General features: G+C 37.3%; 2 protein-coding genes across 2 annotated transcripts in view; one reads left to right on the top strand and one right to left on the bottom strand.

The window, feature by feature from the left end:
* Positions 1–654: 654 nt before the first annotated feature.
* LOC140748700 (uncharacterized) lies at positions 655–11415 on the bottom strand. Its single transcript, XM_073081550.1, has 11 exons — positions 11280–11415; positions 10826–10907; positions 10225–10361; positions 9281–9441; positions 8446–8563; positions 7851–7982; positions 7325–7459; positions 6137–6444; positions 5353–5383; positions 5184–5248; positions 655–5036 (listed from the first exon to the last, which is right to left on the bottom strand). The coding sequence occupies exons 3-11, from the start codon at positions 10331–10333 to the stop codon at positions 750–752; spliced, it is 5346 nt and encodes a 1781-aa protein (XP_072937651.1). The 5' UTR covers positions 10334–10361; positions 10826–10907; positions 11280–11415; the 3' UTR covers positions 655–749.
* Positions 11416–11757: 342 nt separating this feature from the next.
* The window catches only part of chb (CLIP-associating protein), a 75417-nt gene continuing 64325 nt past the window's right edge, over positions 11758–22849 (top strand). Inside the window, exon 1 of the mRNA XM_073081476.1 lies at positions 11758–12023. The gene's annotated coding sequence lies outside the window, so the exon portion shown is untranslated. The remainder of the gene's footprint in view (positions 12024–22849) is intronic.

The following is a 22849-nucleotide window of genomic DNA, read 5'->3' as shown; positions in this document are numbered from 1 at the left end:
TTTCTTCGTCAACCCATTTGATGCATATATAAAGGTGGGTTCAGACTGGTGTAACGTAACATGCAATGTAACATGAAAGGAGCATTTCATGAGTTCGGATGCAGCACACGAACTGAGCGTGTACCCACTCGAAACTGTTTCCAGCATGCTCGAGGCGAACATAACTCAGTCTGTCGAGAACACCGAAAATAATGGATCGTGATGACCAAATATTAGCGACGATGATTGTTGATGTCCAAGACACCGCTCTGTTCGTGCGCGTAGTGTGCACGGTTCGTGCGCGTAAGGCGTCTACACTATGGGAATTCTGTTACATTGCATGATACATTGCGACAATGTGGACGGTAAATTCTTTCACTGCGTTTTACTACGTTACAGCGGTCTGTACCCACCTTTAGGTTTTAATCCACGTTAAGGTTAATAGACTTCACACACGTTTTCAGAACTTTCTTTTTGACTTTTCAGAACTTTTTACAAATTAGTGATTACCAATTTTTAATTTCGACGAACCAGAACTGCGTGTCTGGGATATAGGTAAACGTAAAGTTTAAAAAGCGATTATTGTTTTTAGTTTCACAGGCGTAGGAAGCAATCAAAATGGTTAAGTAAATGGTTTATTAATTTATTACATTACAAAACATTAATGCCACAAAACACATTTAACAATTTCACAATTACAATCGACATGCCACAAATATACAAAATTAACAGAATAAAACGTTACAACAGCCAAATAAACAAACATTAAATTAATAAAAATATGGATAAAAATAGGGCGTCGACAAACACATTGGATAATCATAATCATCAAAAGGACAATATCTTGGTCTGCGGCGTTTCCACATCTTCTCGCACCTGCACCTGATGTCTTCTTCTTCATCCATTTCTACGTCAGTATCAGCACCTCTGTACCTCCCGTCTGCACTCTCTGACATGCGCCGTCCTCTCCCTTCCATTCCTCTTGTACCAATTCTCACAGGAATGTATCCAGGCAGCATTAGTGATGGTTGGTAATATTCAGGATAATGTTCGGGAATAGAGCCGCCGTAAGTTGCTTCCATGCTTTTATTGTGTTCAATAGTCTGTCTTATACCTTCTTGATCCGTTGATCTGTGGAATAAGCCTGACCGATTCATATGTGGGCTATGGTCTTCAATATCATGGAATGTTGGATGATTTGATACAATTCTCTCAGGTTCTTGTTGGGGCTTTGGGTAAGGTGTTCGATGAGGACTGATGATATGGTCGGATCTCATGGTCCGTTGATTAAGTTTCATGTCATCACTTCTTCTTGGACTGTATGAGTGAGGACTCGGATATCTTTGATCAGCCATCTGATCACTCATTCGCCTACTGGTCTCTATGTTCCTCTCTGGCTGCATCGGACTTCTGTCCACACTAACTCTTTTTAATGGACTCCTTTGATTAGGAAATGAAGCAGCGGGTCTTCGCTGCGTTGAATATTCTTCAGAACTTGTTCGTTCTGCATATCTCTGAGGTGCGTTAAACTCTTCTGGAAACTCCGGTACACCATACTGGTCCACTCGATCCTGACCTTGTGGATGCCGCGAATCCTGTGTGTTATAAGCAGGTTCTGGAGCAAGTTTAGAAGTTTGTTGAGGTACTCGTGAAATGCTTGCTTCTGGATATTCATGCCTGCTATCCTGTAAAGTATACCAACGGTCGTTATTTCTATGCGATGTACTTGCCTGGTCTTCAGCAAATGTCCCGTAATCCGGTAAATCTTCCACATAATCATCACAACATCGGGATGATCTTAAATCATCAAGAAGCGGCTTTGCGATGTTATGATATAATTCACTTGGAGGCACTGCTTGTATTGACTTATTGGTTAGTGTGTTTTGGTTATCTACATTATCACTACCGGAAGGTCTACGAAAGTCAGTGATCGTAGAACTCAGCGGCAGATTTCTACTAAATTCGTCATAACCTGGATCATTAAATGCAACCCTCTTACTCTCATTTCCAAATGATTTAGGCCTATTTTTTAGTCTATTCATAAGTTCGTCTACCATCGAATTTATGTTAAGGCTCTCCCCTCTTTGCAAAGGTGCCTTTCCCAAGAACTGTGAAACTTCGTGTTTTAAAGTATTGTCTAACGCACCGTTTGCGTTCTCTGTACCCTTTTCGATGTCACGTATTTGTTTTGCGAGATTATTCCTGAGTCGTCTCCTATGCAACTGTTCAACGTAGTCATCACTTTGAGTTACTGGTAATTCTGAAAACCATTTTTCAATCTCTACTCCTAAGAGTATCTCATCAGCCTCTTGTTGTATTGTGTCATCGCTGGGTAATGGGACATTTTTGAGCGCATTCAAAATATCATTAAGGTACAAATTTGTGTCTATATTTTTCAACGCCTTGCTATGGTTAGCTTTTAATTCTTCAACAAATTCTTTTGTACGCTTTAATAGCTTATTTCTATAACCTTCTGATGTCACTGGATCTTCATTTTGGTATCGCGACCAAATAATGAAGTCCTCCACAAGATTTAATATTTGGAGCTCCTCATATAACTCTAAGATATCTGGATTTTGGCATTCATTTGCAATTGGCTTCGGTACATTACCTTTAACGCTTTCTATTAATTGTTGCTTATAAGAGTTAAACGAAGATTTGATTAATTCATTAGCATCGCTTGTTTTTTCTATTAATTTTACTTTTAGAACGTGTTTCTTAGATTGCAGTTCTGAGGACTGAGGTAATTTACTAAGTAATTTTTCAATTTCATCATCGAGTATATCTTCACATAAGAAGCGATTATTAAACGTATCTGGCTCCGATCTCAGTTTAGAAATTATTGCCCAAATGCCATCATAAATTTCTTTTCTAGCTGATTTAGCCATATTCTCTTCTTTATCATTTGTAACTGGTATAGGCACTGTTTGAACCCACTGTTTTAAAAATTCATTATATTCATCGTTAATTTTGTCTATATCTGTTTGAAGATGCTGTATCGTAGGAATATTAGCTTGCGGAGGTCTGTGCTCAGTACCTACATCTTCATCATCTCTTATACGAATACCACCAGTAAAGTGACCTCTAGCATCATACGGAAGGTCACCTGTATTACTTGATATTGGATGTTGTTCAAGTGGTGCATTTGTTTGTGTCCCATTCATTTGAGAAGTTCTTCGCATTGGTTGGGATACAATTTCTTCGTTACTCAACTCTGTTTTATCAATAGGAAGTTTAGCGGGACTACTTTTACGTCTAGTGCTTGTTGTGACTAGATTTTCTGTTTCTCTAAAACTATTATTTCTTTCTGAAGTCGATACAGAGGGTGCAGTTCTATTAAGATTTCGTTTACACGTAACTTTTTTACAGCAAACATAATCAGGGGTACTTAAACGTCTAGTTGATGATGCGTTTAAGTTAGACGGCTCTATAACTTTTAACCTGGGTACCTCAAGCCCCTGTTGATCAGGTCTCTCTGAACTAATCCTTCTGTTCTGTACTGAAAAGATTGGGACGGGAATACTTCTTATTCTACTCATTAAGTCGTCCGCACGCTCCACTGCAGTCATATCAACGTTATTAGCGAGCTTGTAAATCCATTTGAAGATCTGATACTTCAAATGTTCTAGCTCAGACTCTTCTGTTATTGTGCTGGATGGATTCAGCTCTAGATATTTATGTCTGTCCACAATATCGTTTGATAAATCGTTAACTATAGCTTCGCGGAGATTTGCATCTCGAATTGGCATTGGTAGATTTATAAGCCATTCGTTGATCTCATCTGAAATGCAATTCACGTATAATTCTACGTTCGCATCCAAATCTTTTTGTGATATCTCATTAATACTGAAATCAGGCTCATTTGGGGTACTATTTTCAGATTGATTATTATATTTTGATGAGTCTTGTGTTATATTTGGAAATATTATGAAAGTATCAGATCTGAGGTTTGGTGTTTCCGATCCCCAATCGTTGTTCGAAAATTCATCTTCCCAATGTTCTGTTAAAATGTTGGTCAGATAAACAGATTGGAATTCTGTGAATCCTCTATTCTCTAAAATCTTCTTTATATTCCTCTTTATAAAATGTCGATTGTGATTCGCAATATTTTTTAGATTCATCACTAGTAAATCAAAGAGTTCCTCTCGCAAATCGTACAACGATTCTGTTGTAATATTCAGGCGATATTTTTCAGTAAATGCTAATATGTCAAGGTCTATTAAATTTCTCAATTCTTCTTCAGTTTTTGTAACTATACGACCATAGATAGCTTCATTCTCAGTACCTTCATTGTCAGCGTTGTTATTTGCATAAATACAACAGTTTCTCTCCTTATGCCACCGTTTTCTAGTAGTAAATGTCTTTTTAAGACCGTATTCATCATTAAAATCTTTACTGTTAGATAACTTATTATCACTCGGATCATAATTACTATCTATATTACCAATATTAAGTTTGTTATTATTACGATTTTCTGTACGTGATGCGAGAAATTGTAATTTATTTACAAATTCTTGTAGTATATGATCTCTGTGTGCGACTTTTTCGCCTAATTCACCGCCTTTGATATTGAGACACTGTCGTATCACATTTTTCATTTCTGCACTAGCTTTTTGTTCATTCAAATTTGCGCTCGAATCTTTCTGCAGACATGCATAGTCGCTTACACTCCTTCTTACACTATTAAATCTAGCACACTCCTCAAATATATGCTTACATTTTCGACACACCTTCTTAGTTTTACTCTTCGATTCCTTTTCATGTTTTAAATCACAGTTTGAATTGCTATTCAATCCTTGTAGTAACCTAAGAATCTCATCTCTTACACTCTTCTTACTGATGTCCAATTCTTCTTCAGATTTGCTTCGTTTGGCTTTACTCTTATTTCTATGCTTTTTTATTTCAACTGAGCTTGTAGTAGCTTTAAATGCATCAAATTTAACTTGAATGGACTTGCATGAACGTGTGTGATCAAGTCTTAGACTATCTGTTACCTCTTTCTGACCTTTTATACTTGTTTCTACTTTTGACGACACCGGAGATAATGACGTTGCTATCTATAAACAAATATATTTGTTAGATATATTATATTTTGTTATAATTCACACAGTAGCCTAATTAGTATAACGAATTTCTAAAACACACACACATATTCATGCCTTTTAATATGTACTTTTTCCATTGTAATAACCAGAATAAATTACCGTTTTTTGCATTGGTACAATCCTTGGTAGAGTTAGTATTTCCTTAGATTCCATTTGTGCAGCCGCTGTAGACAAAAATATGGTTTAAATGTTATATAAATTCATACTTACTGGATTTTAAACAAAAAATATTAAAATAGATATTAGAAAAATAAGTCATTTTATATACCTTGAATTTCTATATTCACTGAGTTGTTACTCTGAAAAGAAAATTATTATTTTAAATGTTAGAATATTCATAATATTATTAAAAAATATTTATATCAAAGCAAAAACAGTGAATATGGAAATTTATAAGTACATATTGCAATATTTTGATATTATATTTATTACATTACCCAATCTTATACACACATATAAAAGTAACCTGTTTTTTCTTCCAAAATAATTATATTTGGTTTGGACGTTTTCAATATTTTTAGGACTAATATTTTAATTGATTTCGTGATTTATTCTTTGTTTGTTTGTTGGAGCGGCGCAGGGTTATGTGGGATTTTTACCGCACTAAAACCCCTCCGGTGGCCGTCCTCGGCGCTGCGTAGAGGGCTCCGGGATCTCCAAAGGAACGCAACCGGAGTACTCTTAGCGCGTTGCCCCATCGGGCTCTGCCCAGGTGAGCTTGACGCTCGCCACACCGTCTGGTGCGTACGACGGTATGCGACCACACATACCGCCGTCCTTAACGGGGTCGCTTACCGGGCGGTTCCAGCTCCCACTCTTGCCGCCCGCGACCCCGGAAGCCCCCTTTTAGTCGCCTCTTGCGACAGGCAGGGGATACCGTAGCCCTATTCTGGTCCCGGAACTACAGGGACCCAAAGGTTACATCTGGAACCCTCATTGTTCAATTTTACTTGACTGGCTTACAAATGTTCATAGGGCAGTAACTTACCTTCAGGCGGACTACGTGATTATTTACCCAAAAAAAAAACTTTTTTATCTAATATAACACTTACTTGTGTAGGTAGATTTCTAAATCCATCTCTGACTTGCTTCATACTATCTCGTAAGCATCTGATATCGTGCTTACAAACATCACTATTCCAATCCTTATCTTCATGCGAGATTTGTCTAGATCTGTCTCTGACTGGAGAACTATCTGTCGTTCTATTCTTCTTACTTATTGTTATATCTGGTTTGCAATTGGCTTTATTTTCGAAATTCTTCGACGAGATCCGGTCGAGACGAAATGTTTGTTTCGAAGAATCAGAGTACGTGCTGTTTCGGGTTGGCGAAGCGGAACATTTGTTTTGATTTCTTGACACTGGGTAAAATAAACTGAATGATTAATTCTAATCTAAAAAAAATATTAAGGCAGATTATTATCGACTGTGCAAATAAGAATCCTCAAAAAATTCGGATACATTGTCCGAAATCAACACTCCATGGAACAGTTCGTTGTCTAAGGGAACATGGAAGGCAAGCGAGCGATCACGCGGTCGATCTCCCACGAGTTGGACCAACTTTATAAAATCTACCACACAAGTTTCCATAATTCACTGTTGCCGTAACGCTGAATACCACAACAAGTGGAGGCGCATCGCAAGGGCGGTATCACCCAGAGCAGATACATTATCGTAAAATCACGACTACTACGTCAACTCTGAACGAGCGAAGAGAGAATCTAAACTATAAGGGTAAGGCTAGTTGACTCCGGAAGTATCATCTTTGTACCTATTTCTGCACGATAAAAGCAGTGTTAATTGTTGTTGTGCAAGGAAGTTGCCAGCCGATCATACAGAGTAGGGGAGCTTGTGTATACGCCCCTCGTAACGACGTCACACGGTACAAATCTCATTGTATTGTGTAAAATATTTTTTTAATCTCTAGCTAAGGGACTGGGGAAGAGCAGCTGCCTTACCTGGCGACGCCCTTGTTATGTTTTGATTAAAGGGTGTAATAAAAGAGATTATTACAAGATTTTTTTCTCCGTTACATGTGATTATTAGTTTTTTACACGCACGTGAGCCAAAATTATTTTAATCAGCAAGAGAGAAAAGTTTTGCGAATGTATATCAAAATTTTACATCATGAGTCTTCAAAATGTTGATATCATTTAGAAAATTAAAGTTGAAATCACAGACAGTATATACACCTTGGTTTTTTGTATAAATATAATAATATAGATATAGAAGTGGATTTACTGTTTTTGGCTTGAGTAAAGGTGATGAGGCGCTCCACAATCTCAGTGGATCTCTCGGGGGAAAGGCTTGGGTACTTTCTCAAGGAGTTAGCAAACGCATCCGGTTGTACTGAAGGTCTTGAAGCGCAGACAGATCCTGAGGTAAACAAACCTTTAGTTAAATGTTATATATAAAATTCTCGTGTCACAATGTTAGTTACCATACTCCTCCGAAACGGCTTTACCAACTTTCACAAAATTTTATATGCATATTCAGTAAGTCTGAGAATCGGCTACTATCTATTTTTCATACCCCTAAGTGATAAGGGTTGTTCACCCTTAACATTTTTTTATTTATATGACACAACGTTTGCCAGGTTAGTTAGTTTTATATAAAGGAACATATTCCTGCAGACAAAGCCACGCAAAAATAAAATTCAAATACTAAGTAAGTTTTTATTAAAATTGAAGTATTACTTACATTGAACATTAAACTGCATAAAATATATTTAGAAGTGCTTAGGCAAGAATATTCATAAAAAGGTCACCTTTATCAGGCCAGCACATGCCTCCTCTAAAATTATTGGTTTTGGACGTCTGGCAGAATGTCTCACCACTACCATAGCCGCCAACGACAAAATTGCCATGACCTGGAGTACATGCACTTACAATGAAAAGTACTGAAAAGTCATCAATTACGTAAGATTTAAGCAAAAACAAACACAAATTAAGTAAATTTATCGAGAATCATAACTGTTTTAAACTACCAACCACAGTATAAAAGATGCTATTATGCAATATTCTAAAATTGCTAGAAATATTCATATAACATTAATTACTTCGAAGGTGGTAGAACCGTTTGTGGTTCGACTCCGGCGGCACCACCGCCACACCTATTTCTGCCTAATAACAGCAGTGTTAGGCGCTGCTGTGTTCAGTTTTGAAGGGTGTGGTAAGGGAGACATACTTTTCCGAGGTGTTCCAGCTTAGTCCTCAGGGGGACCTCAGGTCATCTGAGGTTGATTACAGATGTCCATGGGCGGCAGTAGCCACTTACCATCAGGTGGACTGCATGCTCGTCTGCTACTCCTATATCATAAAAATATAACAAAAAGTAGAATGTTAGTTACAACTTAAATCTACAAAAAAATATTGACAAAGTCTTAAAAATAAAGTAACCATGAATAACTTCAGGGCGTTGCGGTGGAAACTCCGTCACGTCTTGGGTTGGGGACGTGGGGTGCAAATTGCAATGCATCGTCTAAAATATTATTTTAGTATTAGATATCACCCCTGTACAGTCTGCGCCAAACTTCTAGTCCGCGCTGAAGTTGTTGCGCGCAGGTTTAGTTAGCATATACTCCGTAACGTAAGACACACTAACGCAGCTATGTAACCGCGGGTGAGAGCGGGCAGCGGAGGGTGCCGGGAGGGTTCGCGCTGTCTTCGTCCCGCTAATATCTACAATTTTATTGCGACTCGACTCGTTTCTATTTTCGGAGCGGACTAGCAGCTTGGCGCAGATTCTAACACGTTACATATATACTTATTCACAAGAGTCTACCAAGTATATTAGATCAAGTATATTACTTAAAAACCTACTTAATAAAAAAGTATTTCCATATCTTTGAAGATACTAAAATATTTGATATTAACCGTAGCGTTTGATTGCATGAGCTCTTATATTTTTATTAATATCAATGTAAATAAATGAAAAAGTATAGACTAATTAAATATTGATTCAGTTACTAATAAAATTAAATCTCATTTCACTGAAATATAAATGAAATAGGTGCATGGTTTAGCGAATTTGAACGAGAGTTTCACAAGGGTTTCCCTTAGGCCCGTTATCATTCCCGATGCGTACAAAAATCTATATTTTGAAATGTCTAAGTATATTTTGAAGGAATCATTATTCTGAAGAGTCTACTGAAGTCTGCGTACATGGAAACTTTTTATCGAAAGAATAACTCGTCACCTTGTAAGTGCTGGCGTATCTACCATCAGTGGCCTGAACCCCGTTCTCCCGGTGCCTCGCGACATCGGAGCTGGAGTACTCATCCATCGCACACTGCTGCTGACGAGACGCGCAGTTCACTGAGGGTTGGTTGCGCAGCTGGGGTGACATTGGGTGAGGGGCTGGGAAAAAAATTAAAGAAGAACCCTCTGTGGTTCAACTCTGGCCGCACTAGCGCCACACCTGCCTAATAACAGCAGTGTTAACGCTGTTGTGGTGTGGTTTAAAGGCTGTGAGTAAGACATACTTTTCCGAGACTTTCCAGCCTCACTCAGGGATCGGCGCATCTGTGGCCGATCTCAGGTAGAACTATAATCTTGTGGGGTTGCTTACAGGTGGGCGGCAACAGTTACTTACCATCGGGTGGATTGTACGCTCGTCTGCTACTGCACATTCATTTGGTACCAATATCATGGGAGTATATGAAAAACAATTAGTACGTCATCTTGGTGCTTCCGCCATATTGGATTTAGATAGCAGACGAGCATGCAGTCCACCTAATGGTAAGTGGCTACTGTCGCCCACGGACATCTGTAATCAACCCCAGATAGGATTAGATATTCCTACCTGAGGACGGCCACAGATACGCCGCTACCCCTGAGGACTAAGCTGGAACGCCTCGGAAAAGTGTGTCTCCCTTACCACACCCTGCAAAACGGAACAAAGCAGCGCCTAACACTGCTGTTATTAGGTAGAAATAGGTGTGACGGTGGTGCCGCGGGAGTCGAACCACAAAGGGTTCTACCACCTTCAATATAGTCACTATACGGGTTATGAACCTATTGTCATCCAAACCAAACTTATGTGCAAAATATCAGCTCCGTCGATTGGTGTTTATTAATTTAAAATTCAGTTGAAAAAATTGACCCTCACAAGCAAAAAAAGGTAATTGAAATATAGATTACCAGCTCCAGGCATCAATGTGTACTGGTTTCCGCCGTCCATGAGGGTCACGGTGAGACCGGAGTCCTGCAGCCCTTGGACCACCGCCACCATCCCCCCATTCTTCTCCATGCTTCGCCGATCACATTGACGGTATATGCTTCAATAAAAACGTGGGTTTAAACGTTGTAGCTACATACTATAAAACATGATCTCTACTCTGACGAAGTAACAAATTCGACTCCTAATAACTAATTATGGTATTGAGAGACCATTGGCCACAGTTGGAGAGTTCCAAAGGTAAAAAAAATACGAGTATAATAACTAGCCGCAACTCGATAAGAGATGGCGTTAGGTTAGCTTTCATATCATGCTAGAAGAAATTACAGCCAACCGGAAAATCTTTAATTTATATTAACTAATGATCGAAATTTGACAATGTTTAATATGAAGAAATATTAAATAGTAATTTATAGGCAAAACTGGATAGATTCATTATTATTAATTGGTGTTAGAATGGTCAAATTAACCTAACCTAACCTAACTGCTATGTAGTTATTAAACCGATAAAATTTTAAAAATGTTACATTAGCAGTCTATTTCGTTACACGTCTACAGTCTTACAGTCATTTTCATGAGGCGGAACGTCGAATAACAGCAATCAGGCCGGGAACAACCCTGCCAATCCTCTCCGTAGGGAATAGGCCTGGTAAAATTAAAATTAAATTACATTGTTACATTTTAAATTCGTCATTTCTAATTTATAACATTCGCAATTATTAAAAAGCCTTTTTAACACAGACCTGACAGTAGACTAACATTTTCTATAGTTTTAAAATATAAGAAGAAAATTAAGTTTTTTGTGATTGATACACGTGTGGAGTTGGCTTAAGGAAAATATTTTGTATGCAGTGACATCTATCGGAAAGTTGTTGCAACTATATCATTTACAAGTTTAAACATTTTTAATCCAAACATTTAAAACCATTATGTATTTATCTAGAGGTAAAAAAGTTGCAAATATTCTCGACCAAAAATAATGAAAAATATATAATATATTCTTTTAAATAAAACTTACATTGCACACTTCAATTTAAAAGAAAAATCTACGATCCTGAGACAGAAATTTTGAATTTATAACTGAAATTTTAGCTCATTTCTCTATCGGCTCATGTCTATTCTGAATCTGACTATTCTGACAATTATGATTATTCTTCTTTTTCTGTTTGTATAATTTAATAATATTAATGCAACCAGAAAATATTATAATATTTTAAAGTACCTATGGATTACACTTTTTATAATACAGCTCTAAGAATTTTTATTCAACGTAATTTCATTTGCAATGAAATATTGAATGATATTTATTAGAATTATTATAAACTTTTCTTTATTATGAAAATGATTTTGTTAATTAGCAACATTTAAATTATTACAATGTATTAAATATTTGCATTTGTAATTTTATTATCTTTCTTTGTCTATAAACAGTAGGCAGAATGACACACCGCCTTGCCATATCGGGCATTGCAAAAAAACTACGCTCGCGACGCCATGACAGGTCACGTGATGTAAATTTTTGTTGGGCATGCGCGACGGAAGAATATTTTCCGAGTGATTTTGAAACGGCGAGATTTGTCCGCGAAGAAAACTGTAATTGAAATTGTTGTTTGTGATATTGCTTTCATTTTGATCGTAGAACGAGTGCCAGTGTTTACTAAGTTCAGTGCCTACACAGTTGCTGTGTAGAAGGAAGTGGCAGTGAATTTTATTTTTGCTTGAATCACAAAGGCAGTGGTCGGTGGAGCTCATTGTTAACCAGGTGGGAAACTCGAGATAATGATACTCAATTACTAATATTTACAACTAGGTTTAATCCGCGAATATTTTGTGTTCAATTTGAGATGAATGACAGATCGCGCTAGGTCTAAATACATCTGTAAAAAAAAGAAAAAATAGTTCAATATCTTTGATATTTGCAGCTATATTGCTTGTAATGAAGCCTTTCCTCGCTAACGGGGCCAATATTAGCGTAATTACGTCGAAAGTTTTCGTGTTATACGCAAGTATCTTACATCCTCATTTGGTTTTATTCGATGACATCATAAGTACGTAGGTACGTAAACAAGGTATAACTGTTGTGATAGGCCTGGCTTGGTGATAGCCTAGTTGAAACAGCTGCATTCGAGGTGTCCGAGATTTGAACCTGTGACTATCAAAGTTATTTGAGAAATAAATTATCACTGGTTAAAACGGTGAAGGAAAACATCGTGTGAAAATCTACATGCCTAAGAGGTCTTCCGAACTTCTGAAAAGTGTGTACCAATTCGCAATTGGGCGCGATGGACTGTCTTCTAAACCCCTTATACTCATAGAGTAACCCAGAAGTATAATAGGTTGCCATCTATAATAATAACTAGCTGACCCGGCAAACGTTGTGTTGCCATATAAATAAAAAAATGTTAAGTGTGAACAACCCCTAACATTTAGGGGGATGAAAAATAGATGTTGGCCGATTCTCATAGATACCGGATAAGCACAAAAAATTTCATCAAAATCGGTCAAGCCGTTTCGGAGGAGTATGGCAACGAAAACTGTGACACAAGAATTTTATATATTAGATAATAGCCCTTTATTTCCAAATTATATACATTTTTTTTCCTAATACTTTAGTTACTCTATTTTCATAAAATGTCTCTTAATTCGGTGTGCCTTGCGCCATAGGCTCCATAGGTTCCAACTCCTTCGATTGTTATCTGTCATTGGCTATTCTTAGCCAGAGGCCCAAGGTTAATATTAGGTCGTCCTCCCATCTTCTTGTTTTTCAACCACTTGTCCTAGATCCGTCCCGGGTTGCCGTCTACATTAGTATAAAACTGTCCCTGTAGTACCGGGACCAGAATAGCGCTACAGTATCCCCTGCCTGTGGTAAGAGGCGACTAAAACGGGCTTCCGGGGTTGTGGGCGGCAAGAGTGGGAGCTCAACCGTCCAGAAAGCAACCCGGGGAAGGACAGCGGTTTGTGTGATCGCATAATGCTGTGATCACCAGGGAATTGAGAGAGAAGTCAGAGGAGCGTAAATTGCTCCCCCAGGGCAGAGCCCATTAGAAGGGTATCCCTTAGAAGGGTAGGGTAGAGCAATTCCGGTTAGAACAATTCCGGTTGTGTTCCATTGGAAATCCCGGAGTTCTCCACCAAACACTGAGGACGGCCACCAGGGGGGTTTTAGTGCCATGGTGTACCTTTTGAAGGTTTGATCTCATCAACAAAAAAAAAAAGGTTCGTGTAAAGTAGAAGTTCGTGTAAAGTAAAGAAAAGTGTACCCAGGTTAAATTACTTGTGCGGTTCCAGCTCCCACTCTTGTAGCCCGCCCCCCCGGAAGCCCTCTTTTAATCACGTCTTATGACAGGCAGGGGATACCATAGCCCTATTCTAATACTGATACTACAGAGCAAGAGAAATGTCACCTAGCCTGATGTGAGGTCTTCTGCTACCAAATTATCATTATAACAGTTATAAAACAGGATATTAGACAAGTTATCAATATAACAATTATAAAAGGGTGTTAAACAGCGTAACAACGTCAACCCTTACTGTCCCACTGCTGGGCACGGATCTCATCTCAGAATGAGAAGGATTAGGCCATTGTCCACCACGCTGGACAAGTGCGAAAAGGTAGACATAAAAAGGGATATAAAAGCCACAAATATAAAAAGATAAACCAAGCATGTTCTTTCTACATGAGGTCACATTACTATCCTGCAGTAAGTTAAGGAAAAAGTATGAAAATATTAATTGTAAATTCCCTTATCAACATCATTATAATTACTTTTTATTTCAAATGCAATATTGACAGTTTTTATTTGTTAGCAAAGCCTTTTCCTATAGTGGATTATTATTATTATTATTATTATTATTTTATAATGTAGGAGTAGGAGAAGAGCATGCAGTCCACCTGATGGTAAGTGGCTACTGCCGCTCATGGTCATTTGTAATCAACCAGAGATGCGCCACTACGCCTGAGGACTAAGCAACACTGCTGTAATTAGGCAGAAATAGCCGTGGTGATGATGCTGCCATAGTGTAACTAAAGAAGGTTCTTCCACCTTAAAAATACTATTGTTCTAGTCTAAAATTTCAAACCCTTTCACACACACCTGCACACAATAACAAACACATTGTTAGGATAAATCATGACCAATTTATATCAGATTCATCATCATCATCATCATCAACCATTACTGTCCCTCTGCTGGGCACAGGTCTTATCTCAGAATGGGAAGGATTAGGCCATAGTCCACCCCACTGGCCAAGTGGGTTTAAGATTTTTTTATGATCTTTCAGGTATGCAGGTTTCCTCATGTTTTCCTTGACTGCTAAGCAAGTGATAATTAAATTCTATATCATATTATTTATCTATAAGTGACATATTAAAAGCATTAACCTCTATATACAAATTACCTAGACTTTCTCTTAGAATATTGTCAATTAACCTCTATATTGTGGCTACTTGTACAGCAAGTAATGTATTCTGTCTATTATCATAATGAGCTAGAGTTAGCTCCTACTTGTCTACAAGTTATGTATACAGTACATTACTGTATTATGTACAGTTTGTGTCTATAAGAAATGTAATGTAAATTGACACATTTTCTACATAATGTATAGTCCGCGTAAAACTGCTAGTCTGCTCTGAATATAGAAATGAATCGCGTCGCCATAGTAAGCAAATTGTGTGACTACACCTGCTCCCAAACACTTTAGAGCATACTAGCAGCTTGGCACGGACTATACTTGGTTTTACCTGTGCCTTTGCACACGGTCAGAGGTTTCCATCTATCCTTCGATAATGGTACTTCCTCTCAGTATAAATGGCACCCTATGCCCTTTTTTAAACCCATGACAATGTGTGTACAAAATTGCATGACACTTACATGAATGTGGAACAAACAAACAAATTCACATATTCATAATATTAGTTAGGGTGTTTATCATTAACAAATTGTATTGATTGCATTAAGGCTATAATTTGGCCTTTGTTTTTTCGTGGCGAAAGCCATCATGGGTTCCTCTCGGCCACTGGGCCAGTGGAGAGAATATACTGGCCTGCTACCACCTAAAATTCCACAGTGTTCCTCTGCACTCTTTTTCGGGACCAAAGGTATTCTGTTAGCACTTGTCTGCAGTCTCAACGGCAAGGCTATAATATGCTAAGCTTATCATATTCAAAAGGTCCACTACAGTAATTTCTTATCTGAAGCATCTTGCATTTTGGTACAATTGTGTGGATACTAGCTGACTTACATATGAGGAGACCAACTTCGTCTTCAGGAATGGCTATGCATTTGTTTAGCTACAGTTACCTGTTTCAAATGGAGTTGGTTAAATTTATCCATGAGCGGCAGATGCCACTTACTATCAGATTATAAGGTGGTAGAACCCTTTATGGTTCGACTCTGGCAGCACCACCGCCACACCTATTTCTACCTAATAACAGCAGTGTTAGGCGCTGCTGTGTTCCGGTTTGAAGGGTATGGTAAGGGAGACATACTTTTCCATGGCGTTTCAGCTTAGTCCTCAGGGGTAGCGGCGCTTCTGTGGCTGACCTCAGGTAGGTATATCTAATTTTATCTGGGGTTGATTACAGATGTCCATGGATGGCAGTAGCCACTTACCATCAGGTAGACTGCATGCTCGTCTGCTACTCCTATATAATAAAAAAAATAAAAGATGATGTAGACGATTTTTGTTCAGTTTTTGGCTTGTTTGCTAAATTATATATGCAGCTTAGACCCAGGAAAATGAGTAACTCACCCATCTGACATGTAAGGTCTACTATTGAAGAATTTTAATGAAACATAATGAATCATGATTACTCACTTTGTTAATAAACACAGTATTTACGGTCAGATGTCTAGAGGGTGCACTAACTACTTAGGATCAAGTGTACTGAATGTAGTGTCGCTACTGCAGTTGATTTGAAAATTGTTATAAACCAAAAATCTGTCTGCTTATAATTGAGGCTGCTAGAACCAGAGTGGCCTAACTGCAATTTAATAATTTTTGACCTATCTGTATTTTCGTAATTTAAAAATGTTGTATAGTCCGCGTGAAACTGCTAGTCCGCTCTGAATATAGAAATGAATCGAGTCGCCATAGCAAATTGTATGAATACATCTGTTCGCAACCGACAGGACTAGCAGTTTTACGCGGACTATACTGTAGTTATTCTAGGCTCATAAAATATCTCTTAATTTGGTGTTTCTGCGGATTAGGCCTTCAACGCCTATAGCTTTCTGTCATTTGCTAATCTAAGCCAGAGGGTGCCTAATTTAAAAAAAAATTAGGTTATCCTCCCAATTCCTCGTTTTGTGACCTAGATACAAACACATGTTCAAAATACATTACCCTCCACAATCGGGTAGTAAAAATGACTAAAATTTATGTGAAATGTAATAATCCTAACATTATACAGGGTAAATTTTTCAAATGGGCCTTCAGGGCCAAATCCGAAATTATAAGGATTAGCTAAAAATGCTGAAAGGAGTTACAAGGCCGATTTTGATAAAAACTAAAACTGCATCATTACTTTTTTTAAATATATTTTTCCTTAGCCGGGAATCGAACGAGTTCATTTTGAAAAAATATACATCCTCTATATTATTCCACTATCTGATGGTGTAGCTTATAAGGATCAAAATCTGGGAAGTAATGATAAATGACAAACTAAAGGAAAAGCCTCAATTTTAAGAAAATACATCTTTTTTCATATTAATTTAGAAGGTGGTAGAACCCTTTGTGGTTCGACTCCGGCGGCACCACCGCCACACCTATTTCTACCTAATAACAGCAGTGTTAGGCGCTGCTGTGTTCCGGTTTGAAGGGTGTGGTAAGGGAGACAAACTTTTCCGAGGCGTTCCAGCTTAGTCCTCAGGGGTAGCGGCGCATCTGTGGCCGACCTCAGGTAGGAATATCTAATCCTATCTGGGGTTGATTACAGATGTCCATGGGCGGCAGTAGCCACTGACCATCAGGTGGACTGCATGCTCGTCTGCTACTCTCATATTATAAAAAAAAAAAAAAAAAAATTTGGCAGTTAAGTTCTCGCCATTCATCAATTCAAACATTTCGCGTATTAACAATTTTCTTGGCTCAATGTTTCAAATCATTCAAAACGGACGTTTTGTTCTCCAAGAATTTATATTTTTATGTCTGACATAGTAAGGGTTCTTTTTAGGACCATTATAATAGATTTAACTTGCTATGGGCGGAGTTTCATTTAACACAGATGTAAAGTCGACAATTTGCGAGAATGACTTTTTCGAGTCAAATCCGAGTGATTACTAAACAAAGAGACATAGAAAATCATATTTAACGTTGAAACGAAGTTGTAAACAACAAACAATTAGAATTTACTATTTAATCATTTATCTATTTTTATTACAATATAAATCCTAAAAACGGCGGTAACTTATTTGCCAAACTATTACTTTCTCATACTAGCCATATGTCACGGTCATAACATCGAATAATTAGTTGCTTAACCAACAAATTCTTCAATGGTATGACTTATGTATGTTTCTAAAGAATTATACATAAACCATTTGTTATGTATAATCCTTAAGGTTTAGTATGCCAATGTATGGAAAAATTATATTATTATATTATATGTATTATCTTCAAAATTTTCCTTTTCCTTTGATTTGTCACATAACATTACTTCCCAGAATTTGATCCTTATAAGCTACACTATCAGATAGTGGAATAATATAGAGGGTGTATTTTTTTTCAAAATGAACTCGTTCGATTCCCGGCTAAGGAAAAAGATATTTAAAAAAAGTAATGATGCAGTTTTAGTTTTTATCAAAATCGGCCTCGTAACTTCTTTCAGCATTTTTAGCTAATCCTTATAGTTTCGGATTTGGCCCTGAAGGCCTATTTGAAAAATTCACCCTGTATACTTGGTAGATGATGGCCTAAAGTGTTCTTGACCATTCTAATGAGTGATAGAAATTAATGAGTTGATAATACATTAACCAGAACAGGTATTTTAAGTTTTCACATCTTACACTTAACAAAATGTGTGAAAAAGCACCTAAGAAGCTTCAAATTGGTTTATAAACAACAATTCTAAATAGTTATATCAATTCTGTTATGTATGTAGCCATAAAAAGATAGCGCAATCATTTATTGTTTTGCACTTTTAATGTTATTCCTAAAATAGATAAAGATAGATTACAGATAATATATCTTTAACACTCTAGACACACATAACAATTGACCTTACATTTAGATATTTTAACACCTACGTGATATGAATCATGAGTGGTTGTGAAAACAGCTGTTTTCATGACCACTTGTTATTAAGTACTAGAATATATGCCAGCAGTGATAGCCTAGTAGTTAAGAAACTCGGCCTCTCAATCGACGGGTCCGAGGTTCATATCCCAGGCACGCACCTCTGAATTTCCAAAGTTATGTGCGTGTTAGAAATTAATTATCACATGCTAAACGGTGAAGGAAAACATCGTGAGGAAACCTGCATACCTGAGAGATTTAAAAAGAAATATCTCAAAGGTATGTGAAGTCTACCAATACGCACTTGGCCAGCGCGGTGGACTATGGCCTAATCCTTCTCATTATGAGAGGAGACCCGTGCCCAGCAGTGGGACAGTAACGGGTTGTCGATGACTAGAATATAAGGAGCAATAGTATGAATTTTAAGGTGGTAGACCTGTCTGTGGTTCGACTCCGGCGGCACCACCGCCACACGTATTTCTGTTATAACAGCAGTGTTAAGCGCTGCTGTGTTCTGGTTTGAAGGGTGTGGTAAAACAGACATACTTTTCCGAGTGATTCCAGCTTAGTCCTCAGTCTTCAAACTCAACTCTGATCTTATCAGAGGTTGATTATAGATGTCCAGTAGTTACCATCAGGTGGACTGCATGCTCGTCTGCTACACTAATTTTATAAAAAAGATGTGACCTGCAGATTCAACTGCTTTTACTTCAACTACTTTTCGCATGTTATCCTAATTCTTTTTACCACACATTCAATAGCTTGACCTGTATGTATGTATGTATGTAACGGAATCTTTGAACTCTATTTTTACCCACTTAGGATTGTCCAGTTAATATAAAATTTTCAAACAATTATCAAGAACCGATGACAATACACGATTTAAATAATTTTATCCCATTCACCTTATTAGGATCGTCAGGAATCAGGATTAACGATTTTCCGATTTGTGTAATTTTAGCCTGGTTTTTAGTTTTTAAACTATAATGATATTATTTTTAAACAAAAGTAGCCTAAGTTACTAACTAACATCAACTAATGTTAATAAGTTTGCTCATATCTGAAACTTTAATTATTCTGAACATTCATCAAAGAATTTTCAAATAGAGCCGAAATTTTCAGTTATTACATCGACATGAAATTTGACACACAATCTATCAAAACAGCTGTCAAATTCTATTTGTGGGACAGGATTAAAGCCATACATTGTAGGGTTTCGTTGTCAAATCGGTCACTAAGCCTATTCGACGCGGACATCCGTAAATATAGTGGTGTGGTTACCCTAATTTCGAAGAAACATATTCACTGTGTACAACAAAAACTTGAGCGACGAAATTCAAAAACTTATTAAAATTACGAGCTTTGATTATGAATGAAAATATTAATTTTAATTACATTTTTATTTACGAGTATAGGAATAGTAGACGAGCTTGCATTCCACCTGTTGGTAAGTAGCTACTGCCGCCCATGGAGATCCGTAATCAACCCCAGATAGGAATTCATATTCCTACCTGAGGTTGGCCACACATGCGCCTCTACCCCTGATGATTAAGCTGGAACGCATCGGAAAAGTATGTCTTCCTTATCACACTTTCTAACCAGAACACAGCAGCGCTTAACACTGCTGTTATTAGGCAGAAGTAGCTGTGGCGGTGGTACTTCCGGAGTCAAAACACAAAGGCCTAATAACAGATGATGATGATGACTATAATTATAATATGTTATTATGTAGATTATTACTATCATTTGATATGGTCAGTGTGAAAGCCACTTAAGAGATGTATTATATGAGTTCAGCCTAAAAGCACGTGTAGTCCTATCTTATCGGTAATATCTATGCTAAATTGTCACAAATTCCTTTGTAATATCAATGATTACGAGATTAATTGACTGATAACGTTTTTATGTTATAACTTTGTTTTCGATGTGGAATGCTTAATTGCTAGAATTAGGCTATGCCGAAAAATGTTTTTTTTTGGAAGGTTTGTTTTCTTAATGCTTATAGCTTGAATATGATTTTTTTTATTTAACTATCTGTTACCTTAACAGTCTTGACTCTATTATTACGTCACAAAGTATACGCGACGATTATAAAACCTCTTTCTTTTAGGAAGTCTATTAAAACAGTCAAGGCATAAAATTATTGTTATTTGAGGTATATTTATAGTTTTAAGCCAATAATTGGCGGGCAATTAATAATAAACAATTAAAACTAAAAAAATATTTCCGAAATATATTTGGGCTTGCCTTTCCCTGTACAACATTCCAGTACAAAATATTTCACTGTTCAAAAGATTACGTATTTTGCGTTTTACCATAGATTAGTAAAGATACTTCGCCGCCTTGAAATTTAATGAAGCCACAAATGGCTTATTATCGTAAGTTCTTTTTTTGAATTCTTGACAAATAAAAACATTTTTAGACAAAATTTACGAATAAATAACTAATACTGCGTAATTTACATAATAAATAAATAATTATTTCAAATATTTTAGGGATATTTTAGCACGGAGACGTGGCAAAACTTTTTTACGCAAGTATTTCAATTCTCAAAACTGGGCACATTTTCTAGTTAGGAGTGAGTAATCTTTACGAATCTATGCGTTTTGGTATCAAAGATCAGAACTTTTAAATTTTTATTTATCTATTTAATTACATTCTAATTTAAATCAATAGTCTAATTAAAAGAAAAATACTTAAATCTATTAAATGAAAGTTAATTATCTAACAATAAGGTTGTAAAAGATTTTCCCACAAAGATATAAAGAATAACTTTGTAATATGATCCGTGAGAAATTTAGAATTATTCGAAACAGCTTCTTCACATGTTAAACCGGATTTCTAACCCTTCTATGCTACCTGAGGTCGGCTACAGATGCGCCGCTACCCCTGAGGACTAAGCTGGAATGCCTCGGAAAAGTCTTTCTCCCTTACCACACCCTTCAAACCGGAACACAGCAGCACCTAACACTGCAGTTATTAGGTAGAAATAGGTGTGGCGGTGGTGCCGCCGGAGTCGAACCACAAAGGGTTCTACCACCTTCAACGTACGTGGTGTGGTTGAATTCGACTATATTGTGGTAGTCACATATACCAATTTTTTTTTAATAGCCGTTTTTTTTGTAATAATTTTCTAGTGGGTTTTTAGTTCCGTTCAAGAATGCAAAATAAGCAGTTAGTATGTTAGTCTAGAACAGAGGTTCTCAAAGTTATCAACTATGACGCCCGCTTTTGGAACCAATATTTTCTAGCAAACGTCGGCAAAAATATGTCTACGGTAACAATCTGTCTTTGTATATTTCTGTGAAAAGGTACTATTTTCTGGGGGAAAGGAGGCCAAAATCCATAACCTCCACATCTATTTAGTAAACACATTCTTCCCATTCTGAGTAGGAAGACCTATGCCCAGTAGTATAAGTAAGATACGGACGACGACTGCAAAAGCAAGCAAAATACTCTTTCATATCATAATATCAAATCCGTGACCTTAAATCGAAGCAAGCGAGCACAAACGCAACAAGGCTATATCATTTTTTTTTTTTTCAATTTTATCATGTTATTACCCGACTGTTTGGGTAATTTTTTCAACCTTATGTATGTTCTTTGGTATGCTTTCTATTGTCAGATTGTAGCATATGCATATGAAATGTCGTTGGATTCTACTAATTGTAGGGGTAACATAGGTTTTTGTTTTTATTTTTTTGTTATATGGAACCTTGGTAATTTGACCTAGTCTACATTGCAACCTTCATTATTGGACCAAGCCAGCCCAATAACTGATCTATCGCGCACAAACGCAATACGGTGATGTCACACGTCCGTTGCAGAATTGCAATGTTATCAGCGCCATTTTATAAACTGGCCTGACCTCACTGTCAAGGAGAGTGGGGCTCACACCATATGTTCACACTCAATCGTAGCTATTTTATCGTAAGTTTGTGTGCGTGTTGGACCGGTCTCCATACCGATCGAATGTAGAGCGTTCCAGGTTCGATCCCCGGACAGACACATCAGAATGATGAATTTGGGTGTCTGTTCTGGGTCTAGGTGTTTGTGTACCTATTCGTCTTTGTATGTACCCATGGTGTAGTCCGCGTCAAACTGCTAGTCCGCTCTGAAGTTGTTGCGAGCAGGTGTAGTCATACAACTTGCTATGGCGACGCGATTCATTTCTATATTCAGAGCGGACTAGCAGTTTTACGCGGACTATACCCACGAGTATACCTTAGTAGACTATACCTTAGAGAGACGAAAAGCTATCTAATTTGAAAGTGATAAAATTTTGAAGGTGGTAGAACTTTTTGTGGTTCGACTCCGGCGGGCCGTGCCACATCTGTTTTTGCCTCATAA

Source organism: Epargyreus clarus, unplaced genomic scaffold, assembly GCF_041222505.1.
Source record: "Epargyreus clarus isolate Ecla_fem2 unplaced genomic scaffold, WU_Ecla_fem_2.2 ptg000016l, whole genome shotgun sequence".
Lineage (NCBI taxonomy): Eukaryota > Metazoa > Arthropoda > Insecta > Lepidoptera > Hesperiidae > Epargyreus > Epargyreus clarus.
This window is presented reverse-complemented; position numbering and strand designations above follow the sequence as displayed.

Coding starts and splice junctions, on each gene's coding strand:
- LOC140748700 (XM_073081550.1), bottom strand. CDS start 10,333: ATGGAGAAGAATGGGGGGATGGTGGCGGTGGTCCAAGGGCTGCAGGAC. Junction 6,445..7,324: donor CTTTACTCAAGCCAAAAACA/GTAAATCCACTT, acceptor TATTTTACCCAG/TGTCAAGAAATCAAAACAAA. Junction 5,037..5,183: donor TTGTACCAATGCAAAAAACG/GTAATTTATTCT, acceptor ATTTGTTTATAG/ATAGCAACGTCATTATCTCC.